The sequence below is a fragment of the Narcine bancroftii genome, chromosome 11, assembly GCF_036971445.1.
Source record: "Narcine bancroftii isolate sNarBan1 chromosome 11, sNarBan1.hap1, whole genome shotgun sequence".
Taxonomy (NCBI): Eukaryota; Metazoa; Chordata; class Chondrichthyes; order Torpediniformes; family Narcinidae; genus Narcine; species Narcine bancroftii.
Window position 1 is genome coordinate 9,935,355 of NC_091479.1, and position 24,719 is coordinate 9,960,073.

The window sequence follows — 24,719 nt, forward strand, 5'->3', positions numbered from 1 at the left end:
CAGGAAAGGGCTATCGGTGCCACAAGGCTCACCCCACCAGGTTCAGGAACAGCTGCTCCCCCTCCACCCTCAGACTCCTCAACATCAAACTCCATCAGGGACTCGTTTAAAACTTTACACTTTATTGATTTTTTTTCTCTCTGCCCTCCACAGTCAGTTTATTTGCATTTATTTGTTTACACGTGTACATTGAGTGCAGTTTTGAACTACCAATAAGTGGTCATTCTGTCTCACCCACAGGATAAAGAATCTCAGGGTTGTATGTGATTTCATGTATGTACCCTGACAGTAAATCCAAAATCAGCCTCTTTGAATTCTTTGAGTTGACTGTGCAACTTGCCGTGTTATGAAAGAATTCCAGAATTCAGACCCAGCAATGGTGAATGATCTAACTTGACAGGTGTTCTGAAGGTGCTTCTATTCTTGCCCTTGTTGGTGGTAAGAGAACAGGTAGGTTAAGAGGTGAAGTCTGTGTAATCTTGCTGCACTGTCTCATTCTTCCCTTTATTTCTCGAAGGCTATTGGGTAAAGTTTTCTATAATTCCCGACACTGTATTGCAAATTCATGCTCATGGAACTGTAGTTCAAGGTCCATTGCACTTTCTCAAAGACCATAAACATCAGTGTGGCCAACAGTGTCCATAAACCTCAGAATTATTTTTATTTGTAAGTCATATTTATTCTAATGGTGTTGTCACTATTTTGACAGTTATATTTTTTCTTAAATTGTAGTTTTAGTTCTGTTGAGAAAATAATATTTAATTTTAGCCCAATTTAGTATGAGATTTTCATTGTTGTGAGTTTCACTTGGACCAGTGGTTTTCAAACTGCCACCCTCAACTCACATTGTACGTTAAGTGATGGAGTAGTGGCCGGACGGTGAACTCCAGCCCTCTCCAGAAAAGTCAGGAAAAACAAAGGAAAACACAAAGGCACAGAAATAAAAGTTACAGAAAAGTGAGTATAAAGGTGGAAAGAAGATGGCGACAAAAAAAGAAAAATCGAAAGCAACGGTAAGAAGAGAGGAAGAGAAGACAAAGGAGGAAAAAGGTGAAGGCCTTACCTGTCCGAAGAGGCCCGCTGCGGAGAGAGAAACCCGCTCCCTCAGGTCGGTAAATAATGGACTACAAAAATGGCTCGCAGAGCCGAGTAAAAGTGCGCAACCGCGCATGCGCGATGCGAATGAAAAAAAACACACCGACGGGAGGGGGGACCAGCTGGGGAGTCGATCTCCACAGCCGGCAACGACAGCTGCAGAACACCTGCAGCAAGAAGAGACCACAGAAGACAATGGAAACAAGAAAGAAGAGGAGGAAAGGGCACCAAAGAAACAACAGATGGTCAACCCAGAGGAAGAAGAGGAAGAGTACAGGGAAATAGAAGAAGAAAAGAAAGGCAAGGTAAAGGATATACTTGCTCTTATTAAAGGATACATGGAGTCATTTAAAGAATGGCAAACACAGGAATTTAAGGATTTAAGAAAAAGAATAAACAACACAGAAGAGAAAATAAATAAAATAGAGATGACCTTAACAGAAATGGGAAAGAAAATGGACAAGATGGAAGAGCGGGCAGTAGCAGCAGAAATGGAGGTAGAAGACTTAAAAAAGAAATTGGAGGAATCTAATAAAAAAACTAAAGAGACACAAGAACTACTAGCTCAAAAAATAGATACAATGGAAAACCATAACAGAAGAAATAACATAAAGATAGTGGGCCTTAAGGAAGATGAAGAAGGCAAGAATATGAGGGAGTTTATGACCTTACAACATATTGTGAAAAATGGCACCCAATGAGCTTTACAAGGACAGATCAGAGGATGGCTTGCATAATCGCAATTAGAGGTTGAGATAAAGCTAACATAAACATCATTAATTTTGTATTTTTCGAGGCAATGGTAGAGCATAACACATTCTATTTTGTTTGTGAAAGATAAACACCAAAAACCCAAGCGTCAGGGTGGGGAAACTAATTTTTTGTATATATAGAATGATATAATATTAAGAGTGAGGGTAATTTTTCCCCTTACTCATTTGAAATTATATAAATATAGAAGCACACCTCTGATTTTTTGAAGTGAGAGCTGAAACTTCAGAAAGATGTCTGCTTGAGGCATTTGCTGACTAGTCATCCTCCCTTCCTGTATATGAATTGATTGTTTATAATAAAAATCTGCATGCTTTAAAAAAAAAATAAAAATAAAGTACTCCCTATGGCATAAGTGTTCTGTGATTAGAAAGGGATTGCTTAAGATGGTATGAGTGGAAAGAAAGAGGTTTGAAAATCACTGTCTTAATCGTCCCTCATTGACTCGTTATGTGCAGGGTTTCAGAACTCCAAAGGAAATGGGCCAATGGCAATTTTCTTAAGCAAAATATTTCAGTAACAATTAGGTCTGGAGCAGTGATTCTCAACCTTCCCTTCCCACTCACAAGCCACCTTAAGCAATCCCTTACTAATCCCAGAGCACCGATGGCGTAGGGATGACTTAAGATGGAATGTGAGTTGAGGGGGGCAGTTTGAAAACCACTGATTTAGACTGAGGATTTATTAGATATTTTTACTAGTCCTGATGTCAACGGTCATTGGATGGTACAGTTAACCATATAACCGTTTACGGAGCGGAGTTTATAACAAGGAAAGGGTTTATGCAGCTTAAGCCTGGGAAGATGAAGCTGCATCTGTTTGTATTGGGGTGAAGAGAGGTCAGATGCATTGGAGACCAAAATCAGAAATATAGTGAGTTAACTAGAGGAGGAGGACAAAAGGTCATGAAGAATGTGAGGCACTGAAGACTGAATACAAAGATACGTAGAGGGCTAGTCAAATGGAATTCTGTATGTGTTAAAATAAAGACAATAGTGGCTTGAATGAGCTGAGCTTACTGTGTCTCAGGCCACAACGTTGAGATTGTTACTTCCAGAGATGATGGTGGTTTGGAGGAGAGTTTCAACTGTAAATAAGTTGAGGCAAGCAAATTTTATCTGGATGGAGCTGACCCTTTTTTTGTTCTGGAGAGGACTTTGAGTTGCATGGAAGACTTGGACCATTTCCCATTACCTTGGGAGCCACCTCTCTTTAAAAAAAAACAACCCAACAGATGTTGGTGATGAAATTCATCGCCACCACCTTCAATGCTTCAGCCTTTGGACAATGAATTTCAAGATCCCTGACTCGTCACGAAACTCGTAGTTGACTAAGCAGCAGTGATTCTTGCCCTCTTGTATGCTTCTGAGATCTGGGCTGCCTACAGAAAGCACCTTGAGCCACTGAAAAGATCACTCAGCTCAACAAAACCTTCCCAAAGGATAAGTTTGTCAAGATCAATAACTTCTCCCAGGCCAACATCTCTGGTATTGTGTCTCTAATTACACCCTAGTCAACTCCATTGAACAGTTCATGTAACTTCACTTTTTTCCAAAATTTGTAATGAAAACTTAACAGGCGGATAGAGGAAACAAATCAAAACCTCTGAGTCATCCCTACTGACTCGTAAGTCCATGGCTTATGATTGCTCAAAATAAAGGAGATCACAAATCCATGCTTCAGGAGTGCACAGAAACCCATGTAAATTGCAGAAGAGGCTACAGTGCCTGCAATAAACCATCTGACCTTTGAAGGTACTTACTACCACATCTGTTGAAAGGTCTGTGGTTTCCAAGTTGATCTCATCACTTTACCACAGGATTCACAATACTCAAGTCATCTTCATTCCTGAGGGACTGTCTGAGAAGATGGGTTATTGACCAAGGGTTTGTGGACAAATCAATAAATGCCTCCAGATTTAATGCAAAGCTTGGTGATGTTGCATATTTACTGGATATGGTCATAATTTGCAATAAAAACAGGATCATTCTGAGCAAGAGAGCAGTTACCCCTGAAAGACTGACGAGAACAACACTGTCAAAGAATATCATTTATGCACTTCTGTTTCAGGACAAGGTACGTGTGGAAAACAGATTAGAAAGATTTAAATAAGGTGTTCTGGGCAAATATTTGGGAGGTGACATTCTGATATTTTGCATAGTAAAGTTATATTGATGAATGGACACCAAGTATGGCTAACTTTTTTAAAAAGAAAACATGGAGTGGTGAATGCAGAGAATCTGTTTCTGTGTAATACATAGGTAAGCAAAAGGAACAGACATTTTCTTCTGAGGGTCCCTGTACTGGTTAATTTTTTTTAACTAACCGCCTTCATAATTCACTAACTCAAACCAATGAGCCTGAGATTTGTATCAAAGCTTTTCTTTTTGTCCCTATTTGTGGGTTGCTCCTATGGATTTGTTTTAAGATGGCAGAGCCTGAAGACTCACGGTTACACTGGACAGTGAAGATTTTACTTCCTGAATACTTGAGTGTATTTTATGGATTTTGGGCTGCTAATCACAAAAATTGCCTCAAAGTTTTCTATCACATACCATTTTTAAGCTATAGCCTATTTCCTGTCATATTTTAAGTCAACTTCAAGCATGCAAAACAATGAAATGCAACGTGCCATTGAAAATTCACTTTCTGCATTCGCACTTGAACTCCTTCCCTGCTGATCTTGGTGCAGTCAGTGACGGACATGGTGAAAGGTTCCACCATTGCAACCCTGGAAAAACGATATCAGGACAACTGGAATCAATCATTGCTGGTCGACTATTGTTAACACTGACATGAGAGGCATCAGATGCTGAGTACAAATGAAAATCAGCGGCAAAACACTTTTAGGTCAGTTGAACTAATGCAGTGTGTCAGCATCATTATGCTATTCACACTAAATTCAATTATAGTTAATTTAAAGTTTCTCCAACTTCCTACGTGATACAGATCTTTGTGTTCAGCTTGAAGTTGTCTATCGCAATTCCCAATTTTATATCAGGAAGCAAACCTTTTGAAAAAATTGTTGTACCAGCACCTTTGGAATAAAGGTACGGCCCGACAAAAACAGTGTTCCGTTCTGGATGACTGGTTGTATCTCGGAATGGACGTATGTCAGAATTGTGTACTTATCTAGTTAGTTAGAGCCCCAGGGTCCGTAGGCTGGGATTGGCTATCTTGGTTCCTGTGCACGTGCAGGTCTTCGATAGATGCAGGTGCGGTGGGTTCGCACATTGGAGTTTGGTTGGCACATTTCCGAGAGTTAAGCACCCTAACGATATTGAATTCTTACCCTTAACTCTCGCGTACGCGCCAACTAGACTCCAATACATGAACCCTTCATGCATGCGTGCAGGAATCAAGATGGCCGTGGCTAGTCTACGGACCCCAGGACACTGACTAACAAGGTAAGCTTGCACATTTTGGCTCAGAGATGCCCTGTATCCCTGTTCGAGTTTGTCAAAACATGTAAATATTTAAAATTTTCTTTAAAAAATTGAGTCATATGTGCACAGTCAAATGGATGAAAGTCGCATAGGTCGCAAGTCAGGGAGTACCTGCACTGCTTAATTAGCTTGTAAGCGAGCATATCGGAACTGGCAATTGGCTCTGATCTGCCACTGTCTGTTATCTTTCAGCTAAGTAGAAGAGGTCCCATGATACTAAATACAGCCTCCGAAAGATAACAAGAGTAATGGTCCTTATCGTACTGGAGTCCTTTAAGGGGGCAGATTACAGTTCCTAATTAAATTTCTGTAGCCTTAATTAAAGAATCTGCTTAGGTTTTACAATTGTCCAGTTAAACTTTCCACTCTGCGCTGATTTAATTATTCTGATGAATACAATTAGTATGCAGTAGCGATTGTCCATTTCATTTGCATATTATATTGGATAATTGGATGAGGCTGAAATGATTAAATTACAGGGATGACAGATGAATCCACTTTTGTGAACGTCTGGAATTAAGTTGGTAAGAATGACCATGGTGGGAATTGGTGTCCTTTGCATATTCATGAAAAGAAGAAAAAAACCACGCAGGTTGTTAATCTGTAAAAGTGTTGCAGTAGTTGCTACATAGCCCTTGATCTCAGCTGGCAACCAAGACAGATTAGAGCAGTGATAAAGTGTAAGGAAAAGAGTGCTGTTGATGGTTGCTATTTGCATTGCCCAATAACGAACCAAGCCACAGGTCAATCTCCTGCAACTTGGAACAATGCAGTTACCAGCGCCCTTCAGCTTGTGAGACAAAATTGTCATCAAGATTCATTGCAGTTGTTTCTCCTAAGTAACATAAAAAATAAAGAATTTGGAATTGACTTGGAAGATGCACAAAAAAGATTTGTTAAGATAGCCCTAGCCGTAGCAAAAAAATGTATTATGTCAACCTGGAAATTGGAAGATAATTTGAAAATACAACAATGGTATATAGAAATGAATAAATGTATTCCATTAGAAAAAATAACATATAGTTTAAGAAATAATATTGAAATATTCGAACAAGTATGGGAGCCTTACATTAAACACAATAGCGAAAACCTACCGGGAACAAACATTACCTAAGTTGATGAAAGGAGAAGAAAAGAAAAGAATGGACTCCGTAGAATTTCTGGTGTATATTTGTTGAATGACAACATTGTCTGACTGGCTTCATGCAACCTAGATTGTATACCTAAAATGGATGGGGGGGGGGGGGCGGGGGGGTGGCATGGGAGGAGGGGGGGGGGAGAAAAAGTCACTGTATATGTGTGAAAAAGAAAAAGTGTATAACATGGCTAACGTGATTTATGGTGTGAAAAATACAAAATTTTTAAAAAAAAAGATTCATTGCAGTTGCTGACCAATGAGTGAGAAAGTTGTGGAGTTTTACAGCTCTGAAGCAGGCTCAACTTTTCCATGCTGATCTTTCTTTGGCTTGGCTTCGTGGACGAAGATTAATCCACGTCAGCTGCAGGCTCGTTGGTGGCTGACAAGTCCGAAGCGGGACAGGCAGACGCGGTTGCAGGGGAAAATTGGTGGGTTGGGGTTGGATGTTGGGTTTTTCCTCTTTTGTCAGTGAGGTGGGCTCTGGGGTCTTCTTCAAAGGCAGTGTATTCTTTCTTCTTTGGCTTGGCTTCGCGGACGAAGATTTATGGAGGGGTAGGTCCACGTCTGCTGCAGGCTCGTTGGCGACTGACAAGTCCGATGCGGGACAGGCAGACACGGTTGCAGCGGTTGCAAGGGAAAATGGGTGGGTTGGGGTTGGGTGTTGGGTTTTTCCTCCATTGTCTTTTGACAGTGAGGTAAACAGGGAGAGGCTGTAGAGGCTGAAAAATCAGAATCAGAATTTATTGTCATGAACATGTCACAAAATTAGTTGTTTTGCTGCAGCGTCACAGGACAAACATTTACATAAACCACCTTACAACAATCAATAAAACTAGTGCAAGGAAAAGTCAAAATGAGGCCGCGTCTGTGGTTCATTGTTCAATCAGGAATCTGATGGCAGAGGGGAAGAAGCCGACGTTGTGTTGCTGAGTGCTCGTCTTCAGGCTCCTGGACCCTTTTCCCGATGTGACATATTTAGAGCTGTTTTGGGAGGATTATTAGAGCAGGTTGCACTCAAGCATTTTAAAACACAGAATATTTGCAGGACTTTTGCAGAGTGTTTTTTTGCAAAAAGGGCAACAAAGTTGCAGCATACAGCTTGCCGAGGAGAGCATGTGATTTTTGCAGGCAGGCAGAACAGTTTTTGCTCTCAGAGAAGGGAGGGTGTGAAACAGAGAGAAAGGAGACAGAAATCAGTTCCAGAAAGACAAAGCTGGCAAACTTTTGGAAGACTGCCTGGTCAAAGGAGAAGACTGGCTGTCTAAAAGGTGACCTGAAAGGAGGAGGATCATCTGGAGAAACCTGAAGGGGGCAAGTTTCGTCAGTAAGACTGATTAAACAGGAATCAGGTGCGGATGTCCTCTGAAGACCAACAAGATCTCTCCTGAGTGGTAACCATTTGCCTGTTAAGCACCAAAGACTGGTGAACTTTATTCATGCTAACTTATGTGCACAGTACAAGAATTGACTGCATCCAGTGAGATTGGACTGTGATCCAAAGAACTTTTCTGATCTTAAATACACATTACACACACCTGCATTTCGTAATAGAGGGGGAATTAAGTAGGTTAGGTAGGTTAAGTAATGTTAAAGTTTAATTCTGTTTTCTTGTTCAAATATAATTTTAAAACTACTTTTGTTTAAGTAACCCTGTGTTGTGGTACATATCTATTACTGCTGGTTTTTGGGGTCCTCTGGACTCCATAACAGTATCAAAGTGAAGAGGGCATGGCCTAGGTGGCGGGGGTCCTTGAGGATAGAGGCTGATTTCTTAAGATACCACTTCATGTAGTTGTCCTCGATGGAGTGAAGACTGGTGCCCATGATGTCACAGGCCGAGCTAACAACCCTCTGGAGTTTTTTCTTGTCCTGACTGTTGCACCTCTACACCAGACAGTGATGCAACCAGCCTGAATGCTCTCCACAGTACACCTGTCGAAGTTTTCGAGAGTCTTGCGTGACCTACCGAACCTCCTCAAACTCCTCACAAAGTATAACCGCTGGCGATTACTGCTGTCTCATCAATGAGGACTGGTTCATGATCTCCTGATACCTCCTAAAATCCACAAAATCATCTCCTTGGTTTTGCTAATGTTGAGTGCAAGGTTGTTGGTGTATCGGTAGTGGAGAGGGTCAGGAACTTCAAATTCCAGCGTGTTAACATCTCTCAAGATCTGTCCTGGAGCCTCCATGTTGATCCAATCACAAAGAATGCTATCCAACAGCTATTCTTTGCCTCAGAACACTCTGAATCCCTGCAGGCAAACTGGGATTCCAGGACTGTCACAGTCCAGGATGCATGACCAGGATAGGGAAGATGGAGTGGGCACTGGAGGAACAGCCCCTTCAGAGGAGCGGAGCAGGCAGTGCATGCTGGAGTTGAGTTCTCTTCACTCAGGCTGAGCCACACCATAGCATAGGGTCGGACAAAGCTGAGGGTCCTCTACAAGGACCGTCACAGAGGTCGGGAAGCTAGGGCTGGGCCAGGAGAGCTCCAATGAGGCATGGCCTCCCAGAGGCGGGAGTCTTTCCAGGCAGTCTGGCAAGGGGGAAGCAAGGAGACAGAGAGAGGCTGGAGATGAGTCCCCAATGAGTGTGCCAAGCCAGGACAGAGGTGGAGCTGGTAGCAGCAGTGAAGTTCCTGTCAGTGGCCACAAGCGAGTACTGGCCCCACAGGATGGAGAGTTAGCACTAGGCAGCACTGAGGTTAGACCGCTCCATACCCCAGCCTCCACTCCCAGCAGCCACTTCTTACATCCCACCTGTGAGGGTGGGATGGGAGGAGTGGAGCTGTGAGCCTCCTGTTATCTTTCTTGATAGTTAGTGTGCAAAACTGCATACAATGCTCCAAGTTTGGTCTCACCAATATCTTTAGATCAGTTTTCAGATTTATTGTCAGAGTATATACGTGACATCACGTACAACCCTGATATTCCATTTATCTGCAGGCATAGCAGGATATGTCATCCCAACTCCTGTACTCAATTTAGGCTCCCCCCCCCCCCCCCCCATTCTTTTTGGCTTCATGCATAGATGACTACTCTGATCTTCAAGGGAGCCAATTTTGTCTCTTGCTATCCTTTTGCTCTTTAAACATCCGTAGAAGCCCTTGGGATTTTCCTTCACCTTGTGTACCTCATAACTTCTTTTGGACCTCCTGATTTCCTATTTAAGTGTATTCTGGCATTTCTTGATCCTTTCTGCTTATACCATCTGTCTATCTCCTTTTTCATCTCAGCCAGAGCCTCAATATCACTTGAAAATCAAGATTCCTTATTCCTGTGAGTCTTGCCTTTAATTCTGACAGGAACATCTGTAATCTCAAAATGTCACTTTTGAAGTGTGGTAATACCACTGTGATATTGTTATGCCATTGTACTGTATCTCTGTACGGCCGCCCCATCTCCTCCCCTGAAATTCCCTAATAAAGGTGATCACGTCCGAGTCCCCCCGCTCAGTACGAATTCTGGAATCGGGCTAGCAACAGGACCATGTGTCCAGTCTTATGGCAATAAAATGGATACACTGTCAATAACGCCAAAAAGACTGGAATTATTTGATGACAGGCTTTTTGCAAACTTTTGCCAGAAATCAACCTGTCCCAAGCCTCAGTTGCCAGATCCTTTGTGATAGCATCAAAAATAGTCTTTTCTCCAATATAGAATCTCAGCCTATAGTCTCTTTGGCTTGGCTTCGTGGACGAAGATTTATGGAGGGGGTAAAAGTCCACGTCAGCTGCAGGCTCGTTTGTGGCTGACAAGTCCGATGCGGGACAGGCAGACACGGTTGCAGCGGCTGCAGGGGAAAATTGGTGGGTTGGGGTTGGGTGTTGGGTTTTTCCTCCTTTGCCTTTTGTCAGTGAGGTGGGCTCTGCGGTCTTCTTTTCTGTTGGCACTGTGGTTAAGTGAGAAAACATACAAACACTGGAGAGACTCAGCAGGTCAAAAAGTGACAAAGGTGAAGATACATCATCGTTTTGGGCTGTTCAGAGCTTGCAATAGCATGTGGGGAGAAATACTTGTCCGAGTTCCAAAAGGATACACAAGGCTCACGATTGGAAATTTTGGAACAGCCTTTGAATCTCAGTGCTAATGTAAGCATTGGCGGAACTATAAAGCAATGTAGAATTGACCTAAGAGCAAAAAAGGCCCGTTATGTGACATTTTCTGCTGATTCAGTGCCTCTGCCCCAGGGTCTGTTTATGTATGTACAGGAGGAAATAATGCAGATCTTCTATCTTTAAAGCAGAACTATCCACCACAAGTATGAAAAATCCTTTCCATTTGACATTAACCCCTAATGTACTTGGTCTTCAATGAAACTTTGAGCGTTAATGCATTGTTTTACGTCTTGCATCTGGCATCTGTGTGAGCAGTGGGGGTAGAAAGTTTTCATATGGTGTGGCGGCATTAAAAATACAAATAGCCAAAAATAACATTTAAAGACATATATTTTTACAAATGACTTCTGAACAAATAGTAGGTTAAAAATAATGCAGAAAGATTCAACAGTGTTATAACTAGAACTCCAAAACAATGACTGAACACTGGTTGGATCCAAAATTTGAATAATCCCCTTAATGGTGGTGTGAGAAGAATGGTACAGGCACTGGGTGTGTGGCGTGTCAGGCAGATCGAAACCACGCCATACATTTAAAGTAATTAGCAAAAGGCATACAGGGGAAAAGGGGAGAATTTTTACTCAAGGTTGTTTTGTGTTAGAAAGAATGATGAAAGCAGAATTGCTCATTGGATTTAAAACACAACGTGGATATTTATTTGAAACCGTGACTTAATAGAACGAGAAGGAGAGTAACTCTTTGGCCATTTGGAGAAGAAAGGCAGGAAGGTTTCCAGTAAAGCATCTTCCTATACTTCTAATTATTTTTGTACATCGTATATTAATTATACAATTGTTATAATTACAGTCCAATAATTTATTATCAAAAATAAACTAGCTACTCAATGCCAGGTCGAAAAGAAAATCGGTTAATTATCAAGAAAACATCAATTAGCTCTGGTTACAGAAAATCATGCCTAGTTTCTTGCCCGGTTTCTTAACTAGATGATGATTAAAAGGGTTGAAATATAAATGCAAACATTGTCACAAAATAAAATCTGATCTATGGCTTCTTGCTTTGGAGTTGGTCGGTCAAAAACAAAGCAGTAGAAATGCATGTCACAATTGTACGTTGAGTGTTAGTCTTCAATAGTTGTGAAGCGGACTGGCTTAATGAATTTCTGCATGCCCTCAGTGAATTGCAAGTTGAAGGGAGGCAAATCAGGTTTACGACTGACATGCACCCTTCTCCCCCCCCCCCCCCACCCCTCGACATTGTACCTGAAAGATTAAGCTGCTAACCCAATTTAAAAAAGAGAAGAGGTAGGAACAAATTGTACAGAAATCCTGTAGGTCAGGCAGAAACAGTGATACTTAAGGCCACGACATGCAACGGCTGGATCAATTGTCATGTATTCATTCCAAAGTGTTCGCACCTTGTGCAATGTGTACATATTGTGGGCTTTGGATCATGGTGGCGGTCGCTTTAAAATTTGGAATGTCAATTCAGTGCTAATCTCTCTCTCTGCATTTGCAGGGTGTAAGGAAAGACCTGTGGGGAGAGAGAGAACATAGCATTCCTCCACAGGGTTCTACCACCCAATCCAACTACTGACAGCTTCATACAGGCTTTAAATGGCCTGTTAAAGGAGCCGTTTTTTTATATTAAAATCCCATGACCGCGAGTTCTGGGACCAGCCGCCCTGGTTTATCAGCACCCTCAAGTAGTTGCAGACTCCAGGGAAGTAGAGGACTGGCGCAGGGCACCAGAAAGTGGTTCATCAGCACCATCTTTTGAGAAGGAGAAGCAGAGGAGATGACCCATGGGACAGTGAACATGGCTGAAGAACACACCGGCTGTTGGTGACTCGAGGAGAGGAAACCACACAGGCTGTGGGATGCTGGCGACTGCAGTCAAAGAACTTGCAACTCGCACCAGGCTGGGGACTGCTAGAGACTGACACAAAACTGGCTGAAGAGGTACCAGGTATTGGAACCGAGATAAAAGAGGGTGCTGGAGACTTCCTTATCATTTTGGATCTGGAGCTCAGGTCGCCGATGGTTTGGACTGGAGTTGTTGGAGGCATATCCGTGGATACTCGGTGACTCTGGGTGACTGTAAGGGGTGCCAGCAATTTCTGCTGATGGTGAATCTTTGTCTGCAATAAATTTTGTGTAATATTACACAAATGACAATAAAGGAATTTTGAATACTACCAGGATATAAAATATTATAAAAACCTATATTGGCAGATTACGGGAATTACTTGCCTCTCAGTTCAAGTTTCTCTATCTCAGTCTTGAGTAGATTCCAGTTGCGTAATCTGAGGTTTGGGATGGAGAAATTCCACATTTCTTTCTACTCATTTCACCCCGTAGGCTGACCACTTCTAGAGTGGTTTAGAATCCTGAAGTTAATGTATTCTACCCTGACAATCTCTCTCAAGTATCTTCTTTATAACCATATAACCATTTACGGAGAGGAAACAGGCCATTTGAGTAAGGAGATTCAGTAACTCGCTAAATGTGATTTTTTTTCCAAAAAATTATGTATTGGCTTCCACGACACCTCCTTCCCATATTATGCAGTCCTCTTGCCATAACATTCCTTTAGTCTTCCACGTCGCTTGCTATGTCAGTAGAGTAGCTTTCTGCGATTTATATACAAGAACACATAAATCCCTCTGATGCACAACATTCATTTGTCTCTTGGATTTAAAAAAAATGTTTTTGCCACCTTCTGCTCAGTGGATAATTTTGTTCTCCCAAGTTGTTACCATCACACCCAATTAATTAGCCTTGTTACAGTATTTTACAGCTGCTTACCAGCCTTTTTTGCATGTAACTTTATATCCATGTTTATTTTCCCTCCATTTTATCTCCTAAAAAGGCACAGAAATTCCTGACCAACATTTTTTTTTTAAAAAAGCAAATAAAGGAAACTATGGCTTGTACATGGAAGATTCCTGTATCTAATGCTCTCTTTGCAAGTTATTTGTGCCGTAGTTGATCAATTTGCATACTGTGAAACTGCTGAGATTGTATTTAAATATGAAGATGATACTTACTGCTGTTACAGAAAAGCAGCAGCTGCTTTCTGCTATCACCAACCCAAAGCACAAAAAAAAATCAGATGTTTTGATCCGCTTAATTGAAGCAGAGAAATCTGATTATGACGAACTCAGTGCTGGATCATGGATCATGAAATGATCTAGTACTGATCTCTTGAAAATCAGCCACAGACGGTTGTCTAATTGACATTAAATGTCACAGCGGGTTTGTACAGGAAATGCAGTGGCGTGGCTTCCCCGATGAAATATTCAGCTGTCAGAACCTTGATGACTGAGCCCAGAATTTTGTAACCAGAGGATTGAGAACTGACGAAGGAAAACATGGCCGGTAATAACAATGAAAGAACGGTATTGTGAAAATGATGAGGCCATTGGGAGGTGCAATTTCATTGAAGATGGTCACTCAGGGGCTTTCTTAATGACCACTGTAGCTTCCTGTGAGGAAACGCACTTCCCAAAATGACCTTCATGCTTATTTTACTTTTTGTGGTTCCCAAAGGTCATGGTAAGAGAAAGGAACGAGGGCGATTGAGTCGCCTAGGGCTGTACTCAGCTGAATTTAGAAGAATGAGAGAGGATCTTTTATTGAAACATATAAAATAAAGGAAGGCAGAGATAAGATAGAGGGAGGCAAGTTGGGAGAGACCAGAACTAGGGAACAGAGCCTCAAGATTCAGGGTAGTAAACTTAGGATGAGGAGGAACAGAGGAAGGTGAATCTCTGGAATTCGCTGCCCATTTAAGCAGTGGAGACGACCTCAGTAAATATATTTGTCAAGATTGGATAGATTATTACATCGTAAGGGAATTAAAGGGATATAGGGGAAAGGCAAGTCAAATGGTGGAGCAGGGACGGATGGCCGACTCCTGCTCCTATTTCTTGTTCTTATGAGGGCAAAGTTGCAGGATCTGGTTGGATTTATCAGAGTTGGCATTAGAGAGGTTATTAAAGCAGTTAAAGGGACCATGACTAGCAACATAGACGGTTTTATCTTTGAATGTGCAAATAGACCCTCATGCCCAGTATTAGCCTCGTTTAAATGCCACTGTGGTCAACTAAGGTGTGCTGTTCTTGTTTGAGTCATGGGGTTATACAGCACAGAAACAGGCCCTTCTGCCTCACTTGTCTATGCCAACTGAACGAGTCCCATTTGACTATGCTTGGCCATATCCCCCTAATGCTTTTTTATTTATATACCTGTCCAAATTATTTGACATCTGACATCTCATTCCATATAGGAACCAGCCTCTGTGTGGAAAAAATTGCTACTCAAATCCCTTTTAAATGCCACCCACCACACCACACACACCTATCTCCTATAGTTCTAGTTTTTCCGACCCTGGGGAAAAGACTGACTATCTGCCCTCGTGCCAGGTGCCATTCCAGTGGATCAAGACACCATTGTAATCTTTGCCGTTAGAAATGTCGATCCAGCTGTCTGAGCTTTGCAAAGTGCCTGGTTGTGGACCAGGCTGAGTAATTGACGCAGCTCTAAATATCAATTGAAGCCACATTGAAACTTTCAATGTTTAATTAGAGGTTTCTTTTCTGTCTAAAATGCCATAGCAAAATCACAGAATTTAAAAATGTGAGAAATTCCTCCCAAGCCTTGCCCAACACATTGTTCCGAGATCAAAGGGCAGTCGTCACATTTCCAGACAAGCTACTGCTGATCAAGAATCGAACCCCTGACTGTTCTCTCACTGAACTGTTTCAAAAAGCTGATTACCTCGATATTCAATGGTGCATTTCTTGGTTGATGTCACAACCCATGCTCTATTACAAGCATACAAATCCTGCGAGTTCCACCTTCCTCTGAAAAGCTGGATACCTTGGACCACTTGATTACAGAGGTAAAGCACGAACGTCTGTCTGCAGACACAGTGGTTGAAGTAAAAACACAATGCTGGAGCTCAAGCAAACAGGGTAAAGATAAAGGTTCCATTATTGTCGCATAATACTACATTTAGAATGTAACAGACGTTAAATTCATTAACTTTTGTCTACCGTAAGGTAGGCAGAGAGTCACCACTTTGCCCAGACCCCTCACAGAAACTTACAGCACCTGGTGTTCCTAGGTGGTCTTCCCTCCAAGTACTGACCAGTCCTGAGTCTGCTTCAGACAATCTCAGGCATATTCAGGCTATTAGGTACTGTGTATTTACATAGCAAAGATAAAGAACGTAACCAATGTTTCGGGCTTGAGCCCTTCATTAAAGTATGAGCAAAATGTAGGCACAAAATAATGGGGGGGTGGGGGGGGAAGGGACAGGAACACTTTCTAACAGTCCATGCCTGTTGAAGGGCTCAAGCCCAATACATTGGTTATTTATTGTGGTGCACTGTGGTACAACAAGCAGACAGAAAAGACTACGACAGGCTTTAATCCACCAGTAGTAGTCTCGATGGCTCCACGTGTGATTGGCCCGGGAGCAGCCGGCTCAAGTCTATATACAGGTCAGTGATTGAGAGCCTGCCAGGTGGTCTTCCTGCAGGTACAGAAGTCGTCCCCCGCAGTAGGCTTGTGGGCACGCAGCCCAGTACTGTGGTTGTATCACCGCATGTCTCTTTATCTTTGGTACGTAAAGTACACTGTTTGACCTGCTGAGTTTCTCCACCATTGTGTATTTACCACTTGATTATAGGCTGGTGTAATTGTGGATACTCTCTGCACAGGTGAAAAGTGAGGGAAACAAATACCTTTGATTGTCAGTTGCTTATAAAATATGTCCAAAACTTTTTTGAAGTTGCACAGATTTTTTCCCCAAGGTCACACCTGAAACTGTTAAACCTGCAAGTTTAACTCAATATCCAAATACTCAATTGCATGAAGATGAATTGCAGCAGTTCTTGGCCGCCCTCAGCTGCTTTCTATAAAAATACCCTGAAGTAAACTCAACAGAATTCCAAAGGCAATTTGTAGCTGCTACCTACCTTCACTGGACCAACCATTCTGAACTCTCGATCAGTGGTTCTCAACCTTTTCCTTTCCACTCACCTACCACTTTAAGTAATCCCTAGGCCAAATATGCTCTGTGATTAGTAAGGAATTGTTTAAGGTACTTTGAAAAGATTTTAAATTGTGCAATGTTTTCTTGCCAAATCTTAAAAGCTATCTGCTAATACCATGTACATGGCATGTACATGCCATTTATTTTGGAGCTCCCAAGTTGTAGTAGTTCCCTGCAGTGATTCTCAACCTTTTTCTTTCCACTAATCACAGAGCACCTCTGGCATAGGGATGACTTAAAGTGGTATGTGAGTGGAAAGAAAAAGGTTGAGAATCACTGCAGGGAACTACTACAACTTGGGAGCTCCAAAATAAATTTGCTTTGTCCTGAATTCCAATGAGTGGAACCACAGATAATGCAATGGCTTGTACAAAATTGCAACCATAAATGGTGATAACTTGTTTATTTAATCTATTAATAAAATTGTAAAAATATATATATTTTTACATCATTATTTTATGTGAACCCACATAAATATTCATACAAGGTCAAATCTTTGCAGTGAAAATGTAACATCTTTGAAAAATCTTTATGGGGAGAATCACAGAATGTGGTATATTTGGCTTTTTGTAAAATTCCATGCAAGAAGTTATGGTAAAGATTATAGATTTGTGGGCAATGTCTGGCACGGATTGAGACTGAGTTGATAGGAAATGGAGAGTAGAAATACAGATGGCAGGTAGAATGTTGGAGTACTCAGACCCCACCTATTCAAAATTTACATCCGTTCACTTGGATGAGGAAACTAACTGTAACCTTTGTAAGTTAATACCACAAACTAGGAGAGAATTGAGAGCTGAGAGATAGATTTAAAGATGCCTCCACATGATTCAGCTGATTTGGTGAATACTCAACTAATGCATTTTAACAGCTATAAGTGTGAAGTTATCCACTTTGGTTCTAAAAGCAGGACAATAGATTATTTTCAAAATGGCGATAAAATGGAAGAAAGGGAGGTGTAACCCTGAATGTCTGTGCACACCAGTCACAGAAAGCAAGTACTCAGATGCAGAGAGTAATTGGTACAGTGAAAGGTATTTGATCTTGATTACAAGACGATTTGTGTTCAGAAATTCCGATGTCTTGCCTGGGTTGAGAATCCATCTAGAGGTTGATGTGCCAATTTTAATCTCCCAATAGGATGTCTTTGACATGAAGGTAGTGTATTTAAGGTTTATTAAACAGATTCCTTTGATAGCAGAACTGACATGAAGAGAAATAGTATCGAAAAGACCTATATTGGGGGGGGGTTTGCAGTTTATATCATCATGTAATCGATTTGATATTAAATGATATATTTTAAACCTGGATATTATTACATGTATCCAAAACTTTTAATTTTTTTTTTTCAAAAAAGACCTATATTCATGGGATCTTAGAAGACTGAGAGTCTCCTAGAAACCTATAAAATCCTCAGAGAACTGAGTAGAGTAGATGACAGACAGAACATTCCCAATGGCGGGAGAACCCAGAACCAGGATCTCAGCCCAGAATACCAGGTGTGCCTTTATATTCTTTCTCTGATGCAGTAAAACATCCTGTGATGCCATGCTAAGTCCAAGTGAAGTGGGGGTGAGGAGCGTGACATCGAAGAACTCTCATAAAGTTGAAGTCTATGAGAACCAGAGGAAACCTCTCTACTTGGCTGGAATTGTACTTCATACTGAGGCAAAGCTTGGAAAACCCATGATCTCAACCCCAGACATTGCCACAGGACAGTGTCCCAGAACAACTTTTACTTGCTTCCTCAGTGACCTTTCCTTCAACAAGGTCAGAAACTTGGATATTCCCTGCGGATTGTTCTGTTCACTTCGTAATTTGTCAGATAACTCTGCTATCCATGCCAAATGCCCAGCTGGAAATGGCAAAATCATCCCACATTAGCGATATCCTGGCGTCAATGGGGACCAGAAATTTAACGAAACTCTCTAAATACTGTAGCCACTGAAGTCGGTCAGAGAAAAGGGTGCTGCAAGGTGAAAGTTGCCGCCTGATAACAATGTTAGCTCCTTTTGTGTGCTCAAACCATATAACATCTGCTTTACTTGTACCCAAATACATTTTCAGAAAATCAGTACTGATCTCAAGTGAAAGGAGCACATTTTATTTTAAAACCAAGACCATTTGTTGGCTAGTAACTGTTAATGTCTATTGAACGGTGAAGTTGTAAGATACTCCATGTTTCATTATTTTCTGGCGCATTTTCACATCGGTCAGTGAAAATGTTGAACCGATTCAGTAGTTACTGAAAAATAGTTACTCATTGTTAATCTTTGCAGTGTGTCACTTAATTTAGCAGAATGTTTTATTCATTTTATTTTCTTTCTTTTTCCCCAATATTTACTGATTTTATAAAAAACCTTGCACTATAGACTATCTGTCATGACCTAAGGATGTCCCAAAGCCTTTTATAGACAATTAAGTACTTTGGAAATGCATTCACTGCTGCAATGTAGGAAGCAGAGCAGCCAATTTGTGCACAGCTAGTCCCTGTAAATGGCATTTAATAACTTCCAGATAATCTGTTCTCGTCATGTTGGTTGAGGGATAAATATAGTCCCGTGCACTGGGAAGGACAACTCTCTTCTTCTTCAAGATAGTCTCCTGGGATCTTTTATGTCTATGTCCACAGAAGAAATGGTGTAAAGTGATGAGAATACATTTCAGAAAAATTGAACACTTGAAAACAGTCTGTCCTTGAACCATTTCTGAAAAAGGGCTCAAGCTAAAATGTTATTCTTTCCAACAATCATGGTCCACATTCCGAGTGTTTTTATTTCCTCCAAACATGAAGATGGGATGTTGCTATGCCACCAGAACCTATCTCAACCCAGTAAACACTGTCTCAGCAAAAGGTCCCAACCCAAAGCGTTGACTGGACCATTTCTCTCAATGGATGCTCTCAGACCCGCTGATCCCCTCCAGGTTTTCCATTGTTCAATGATTTGCAGTTCTTGCGTTTCTCCAATAAAAAAACTATGTTCATTTCACAGTAAGAGCACATTGCTGGAGAAACTCAGCAGGTCAAACAGTGTTCTTTACATAGCAAAGATAAAAATAATGAACCAATGTTTCAGGATTGATCAAGGTATGAAAAAATGTCATTTGGGTACAAGTAGAGCACTAATCTTGCCTGATTCGTTTCTCTGGTATCTTCTGTACTTTGGATTTATATTTCTTTTAAATTTTCCAGTACTCTTTCCTTTCATCTCTCACTGTAAATCACTGCTTGCTTGATCTTCCGGTTTCTCGCACAGCGTGCAGTGTTAAGTCGTGTGTCACATATTTGTTGCTCACAATATTTTACAACCTTTGGCAGCAGGTCTCTCTCACTCTCGTGCCTAAAACTTGGATTTGTTTACTTGCATTCTTACAACTCAAGTACATGATCAGTGGGCCTGTATATTCTGCAGCAGCTGTGAAAAATCCTTTGAAAGAAATCTTGTAAAGCCCTGAAATTTATGTTGTCACGGGCTCCTTTGTCTCCTGCAGCAGCACCTCTGGCTTTAATTTGGGTGGTAGTCAATGTGAGTGCATATGCCCTGAAAGCTTGTGTTTTGCCAATCCACAATTTACAATCCTGAGCTGCAGTTTTACTGCTCCTTGAGGCCTAGCCCTGCCTACCTCCCAGGCTGAAGAAACACTATTCCTGGGCAATTTATGTTTCCTTGTTGTTCATCAGTAATCAGCCTAACCTGGGAGTGATTTGATTTTAATATCAGTTAGTTGAATTTAATGACTTGATTGAAAAGGTTCTGTGGAACTAACAGGATGTGGGCACAGCGAGGTTCCATTAGTGGTAGTGTTTCATTCCTTAATGTGTGCAAGTCCCTCTGTAAACTTGGCCTGCTTTATGACAAGTCCCATTAGTCTAAACAGTCTTACTCTTGACTCTGCTGAGCTGATGAGAGAAGTGATAAGAAAAACGAATGGCGACATCAGTGGAATTTTTTTGAAGTGATTTTCAGTCTTCTTCCCCTTCCCCCTTCCCAGCACCACCCCCCATCCTTCTCAACACCACCAACTTTCTAACGCTGCATGCCTTTTCACATGGTCTTCTGTAAAAGTCTCCGGGAATACTGAGCTGCTCTCAGTATTCCTCAGGCAGAAAACTGGTGGTACATTTGGACCAGGAGTTTAATTGGGTACCGCTGTTCCTTTGGAGTCCACGGCTGTTCAACTTGACTGCTAAAAAGTTGGGGGAGGAAGGTCATTTTTCTCAAAGTCTGAAATGTATATGAAATAATCCAAGGATGGGCTTCATCGTGGAATCATTTAACCAGTTCCATAGATCTTACAAAACTGTATAGACTGTGCATGAGCTACTCAGTATCCCAGCTGCTTGCTACCTTACTGACGTCTTGCATGGATTTACCATCACCATCTCTTGTGTTCAGTTTCCCAAAGCACCCTTCTCAGAATCCTATTTCCCAAAGTTATTTCCTGCAATTCCGATTTTAAAGTGAAATTTCAGTCTTCGCATCAGAAAACTTTGTCGATCTGACAGGCATTAAAAGAAAAGGTGGACTGAAGCAATGAACAGCAGAAACGTGTTATCTCAGCTGGGAATCACCAAATATACTTGACTCGAGATATCACTTAATTTCATCATTTTTGTCTGGAAATTGGAATGAAATGTCTGAATTGCATGATATTTAAATCTGAATTGCATAATAATGAATTGTATTTTTACATTGGATTGAGAATCCTATCAATGACACTGGGGAAAACTCAGCCGGTCAAATAGCGTACTTTATTTAGTAAAGATTCATAACCAATGTTTCAGACTTGAGCCCTTTATCAAGGTCTGATCAAAATTATGTGGGAAGGCTCCCAAACAAAATCGCGGAAGTTTTGTGCCGTTGGGTAAAGAAGAAGTGATGCTTTTAGTGACTGGTCAGTTTAACGTGGCTCCTGTGGTAGGTTCATGATGTCGAGCATTAACAATATTGGGAGTTTTCCCAAAAGGGAACCTTGTGTCTGGACTTGGAAAAGCAATTAATGCATTTGAATTTTGTTCAGTTTTCTCCCCGTTGATTTGGAAAGTTCAGATTCTTGCTGGGTGGGGTAAAATCTGCAAATATCGGAAATACTCATGAGGTAAGGCAGAATCACTGGGAAAAGCAACACAATTAATCATTAACAAAAGGTTGAAGATCCTTCATCAGAACTCTTGTGGGGTTAATTTCCAGGACTCTAGTAATTTAGCTAATAGCTAATCTTTATGTATGAGTCTAGAAAACAAATGTAAAACATGAAAGTCTGCAGACACAGTGGTCAAAGTGAAAACAATGCCCAAGAAACTTAGCAGGTCCAGCGTCCTTTATATCGCACAGTAAAGACCCCTAACCAACGTTTCGGGCTTGAGGTGTCAAGGACATTGATGCCCAAAATGTTAGTTATGGATCTTTACTGTGCGATATAAAGCACTCTGTTCCACCTGTATTGTGTTTTTACTGAGAAAATAAATGCCTCCTATTTGACTAGGCAAAGCATCGCATCTGTCCAATTTGTTCCCCCCTGACAGGTGAATTTCCAATTATGTCATAGAACAAAGGTAAAAATCAGAAAACTTGATATTTTCTAGACCTTAACCAGGAATTCAATTCTGCTGGCTAGCAGCTAACAATTTATTGAATTAAGAATGGGGAATTGAAACTCTTGCAACAGTTTATGGAACGGTTGCCACAAATGCTTTCATAGCCCAGGGCTTCTTAAAGGTTATTATTGTACTGCAGAATGGGACATTCCAGAGCTGTTTCCTCTGCCATGTCATGCATGACCTTCGACCCGTTTCCATTGATGCGGTCATTTGGAGGTAACCACTTCCCTGCTCTGGCATCTGGGTTGTCTCGTATCCCATTTTGCTGCCTTTTGACACAATTCTAAACAGTTCAAGGTAATGACACACCCACTTGTAATAGTGTGGTTTACTAATCTCTCTTGTCCATTTTTGGAATGCAGTAACGCAAAGGGTTTTCATGTAACGGGCAGCGCACTAAATGCTGTCAGGCAGCTCATGAGTCGAGGAGAAGGTAATAGGAAAAGATGAAAATCTGATCCAAATACAGAAATATGCAGGTGGACAAATTGCCTATAAAGAGTTATGAAAACTCATGAATTGAAATTAGTTTATTTTTTTTACTTAGTTTACTTTTTTTACTTTTTACTTTTTACTTTTTATTCATCACTTCCATTTTGAATATTTGATTTGATTTTTATTTTTTTAATAGTTACTGTTTTATGTCTGGTTGTGTTTCTGTGACTTGCACTGAGGGCCAGAGAACACTGTTTCGTCAGGTTCTACTTGTCCAATCAGATGATAAAAAATTTGACTTGTTCTGTGGTTACGCAGGATGCTGAGACTGTTGTGCATGGTCTGTTTAATACCGAAGTGTACCTTCTTCCCTTGATATTCAGGTGTCTCCGCAATAAATGATAGCAGTTTTTCAAATTACCTGCCGGGATACCCAGATAGTAGCATTTCCAAGCTTGCCATTTAGATCTTGTCACATTTGTGAGGCCGACTGCAACATGAGAAATGATTGAGCAGAAAATGTTCTGTCTCACTTGAGCTAAGGGGGCTGGCAAGGTGAGAAGCAAGCATTATGGTAATGCCACTCATAGAACGCTACAGCAGTACAGTACAGGCCCTTCGGCCCTCGATGTTGTGCCGGCCTATATATTCCTAACAAAAACAAAACTAAGCCCTCCCTATCTCTTAACCCTCTATTTTTCTTTCATTCGTGACCCTGCCTAAGTGTAGCTTGAATGCCCCTAATGTTTCAGCCTCCACCACTACTCCCGGCAAGGCCTTCCAGGCACCCGCAACTCTCTGTTTTTTTTTAATTCCCCCCCCCCCCCCGTTCTCCCCTAAACTGGAGCCTTGGAGAAGCAGAATTACAATGCGATGTGCACATAATAGATCTATTCAATGAGGAAAGTTGGTAAAAGAGTGTCTCAAAAACATAACATGGACTGGAAAATTACACAGACGATTTGTAAGATAGCTGTATATTATAAATTCTCTCCCTGATTTTTTTTGCTAAATTATTTTATCAACACCTTTCTTTCAGGTAACAGTGCAGTCAGGACGCCATCCTACAGTTCTTCAGAAGCTCTGCCAGCTGCCTTTTCAATACTTCAGTGACCAGCGTTTAATCAAAATCCTATTCCCAACACTGATCACAGCTTGTTACAACAACCCACAGAACAAAGTCATCCTAGAACAGGAGATGAGCTGCATTCTACTGGCTACCTTTATCCAGGTAAATGTGGGTAATACGACACTATGTCCTGCTTTAGGACTGGTGTCTGCTTCAAAGTCCTGTGGCCCAAAGTCGTGTAAAACCGGTTCGACGGGTCCCAAGGGCAATTAATCTGAATGTGGGCTGGTTGAACAGTAGTTTTATATTTTCACGCACAACAGGGGTAAAAGACACACTTACGCACACGTAGATAGAAATCAAGTCACAACGTACAATACAGCCACCCTTTCATATCTCTAGCAGGTGTGGTTCTTAACTAAACTAAACTAGGGACAGTGATTCCTAGACACGCGGTACTATAGCTCCCAACCCTTTGTCTGCGTACACCTTACCAACGGCTCTCTAGCGTTGCCTGCAGTTCGCAACCTGGAGTGGAGCTCGGGTTTATCCCAGAAGAAAAAGAGGCAGATGGCTCACACGTGATGGGCTTTGTAGTGCCATCAGCTGGAGAGTCCAACCCAGGTATTGATGAAGCAATGAAAGGAGCCAATGACCAGGTATACGCTCTCCTGTGGGCAAGCCTTGACCTTGGTTGGCAGGTGAGGTGCCGTCCGACTAGGTTCCAGATGAAGAGGTCACAAGACTCTCCACAATCCACGTTCCTGTTAGAGGGGGGTCACATGACCCTCTACAATCCACATTCCCATCAGGTTGTAGATGGAAGGGGGGGGGGGCACATGATCCTCTACAATCCTCAATACAGCCATTCAGAGGATTGTAGGTTCAAATCCCACTACTGATATTTGAGAAATTAATTTCTAAATACTGTGGCTACTGGAAAAATAAAATATAAATATAGTGTAAATACTAAATATGATAGGGCAGCATCTGTGGAGATAAAAGAGCATTTACCACTTATA

General features: G+C 41.4%; 1 protein-coding gene across 3 annotated transcripts in view; it reads left to right on the plus strand.

The window, feature by feature from the left end:
* Nucleotides 1-24,719, plus strand: part of LOC138745470 (tetraspanin-3-like) — a 437,564-nt gene that overhangs the window by 409,255 nt on the left and 3,590 nt on the right. For all 3 annotated transcript variants that reach the window (XM_069902530.1, XM_069902529.1, XM_069902532.1), the window contains exon 35: nt 23,668-23,859. In XM_069902530.1, the coding sequence (XP_069758631.1) occupies nt 23,668-23,859 (192 nt within the window). The remainder of the gene's footprint in view (nt 1-23,667; nt 23,860-24,719) is intronic.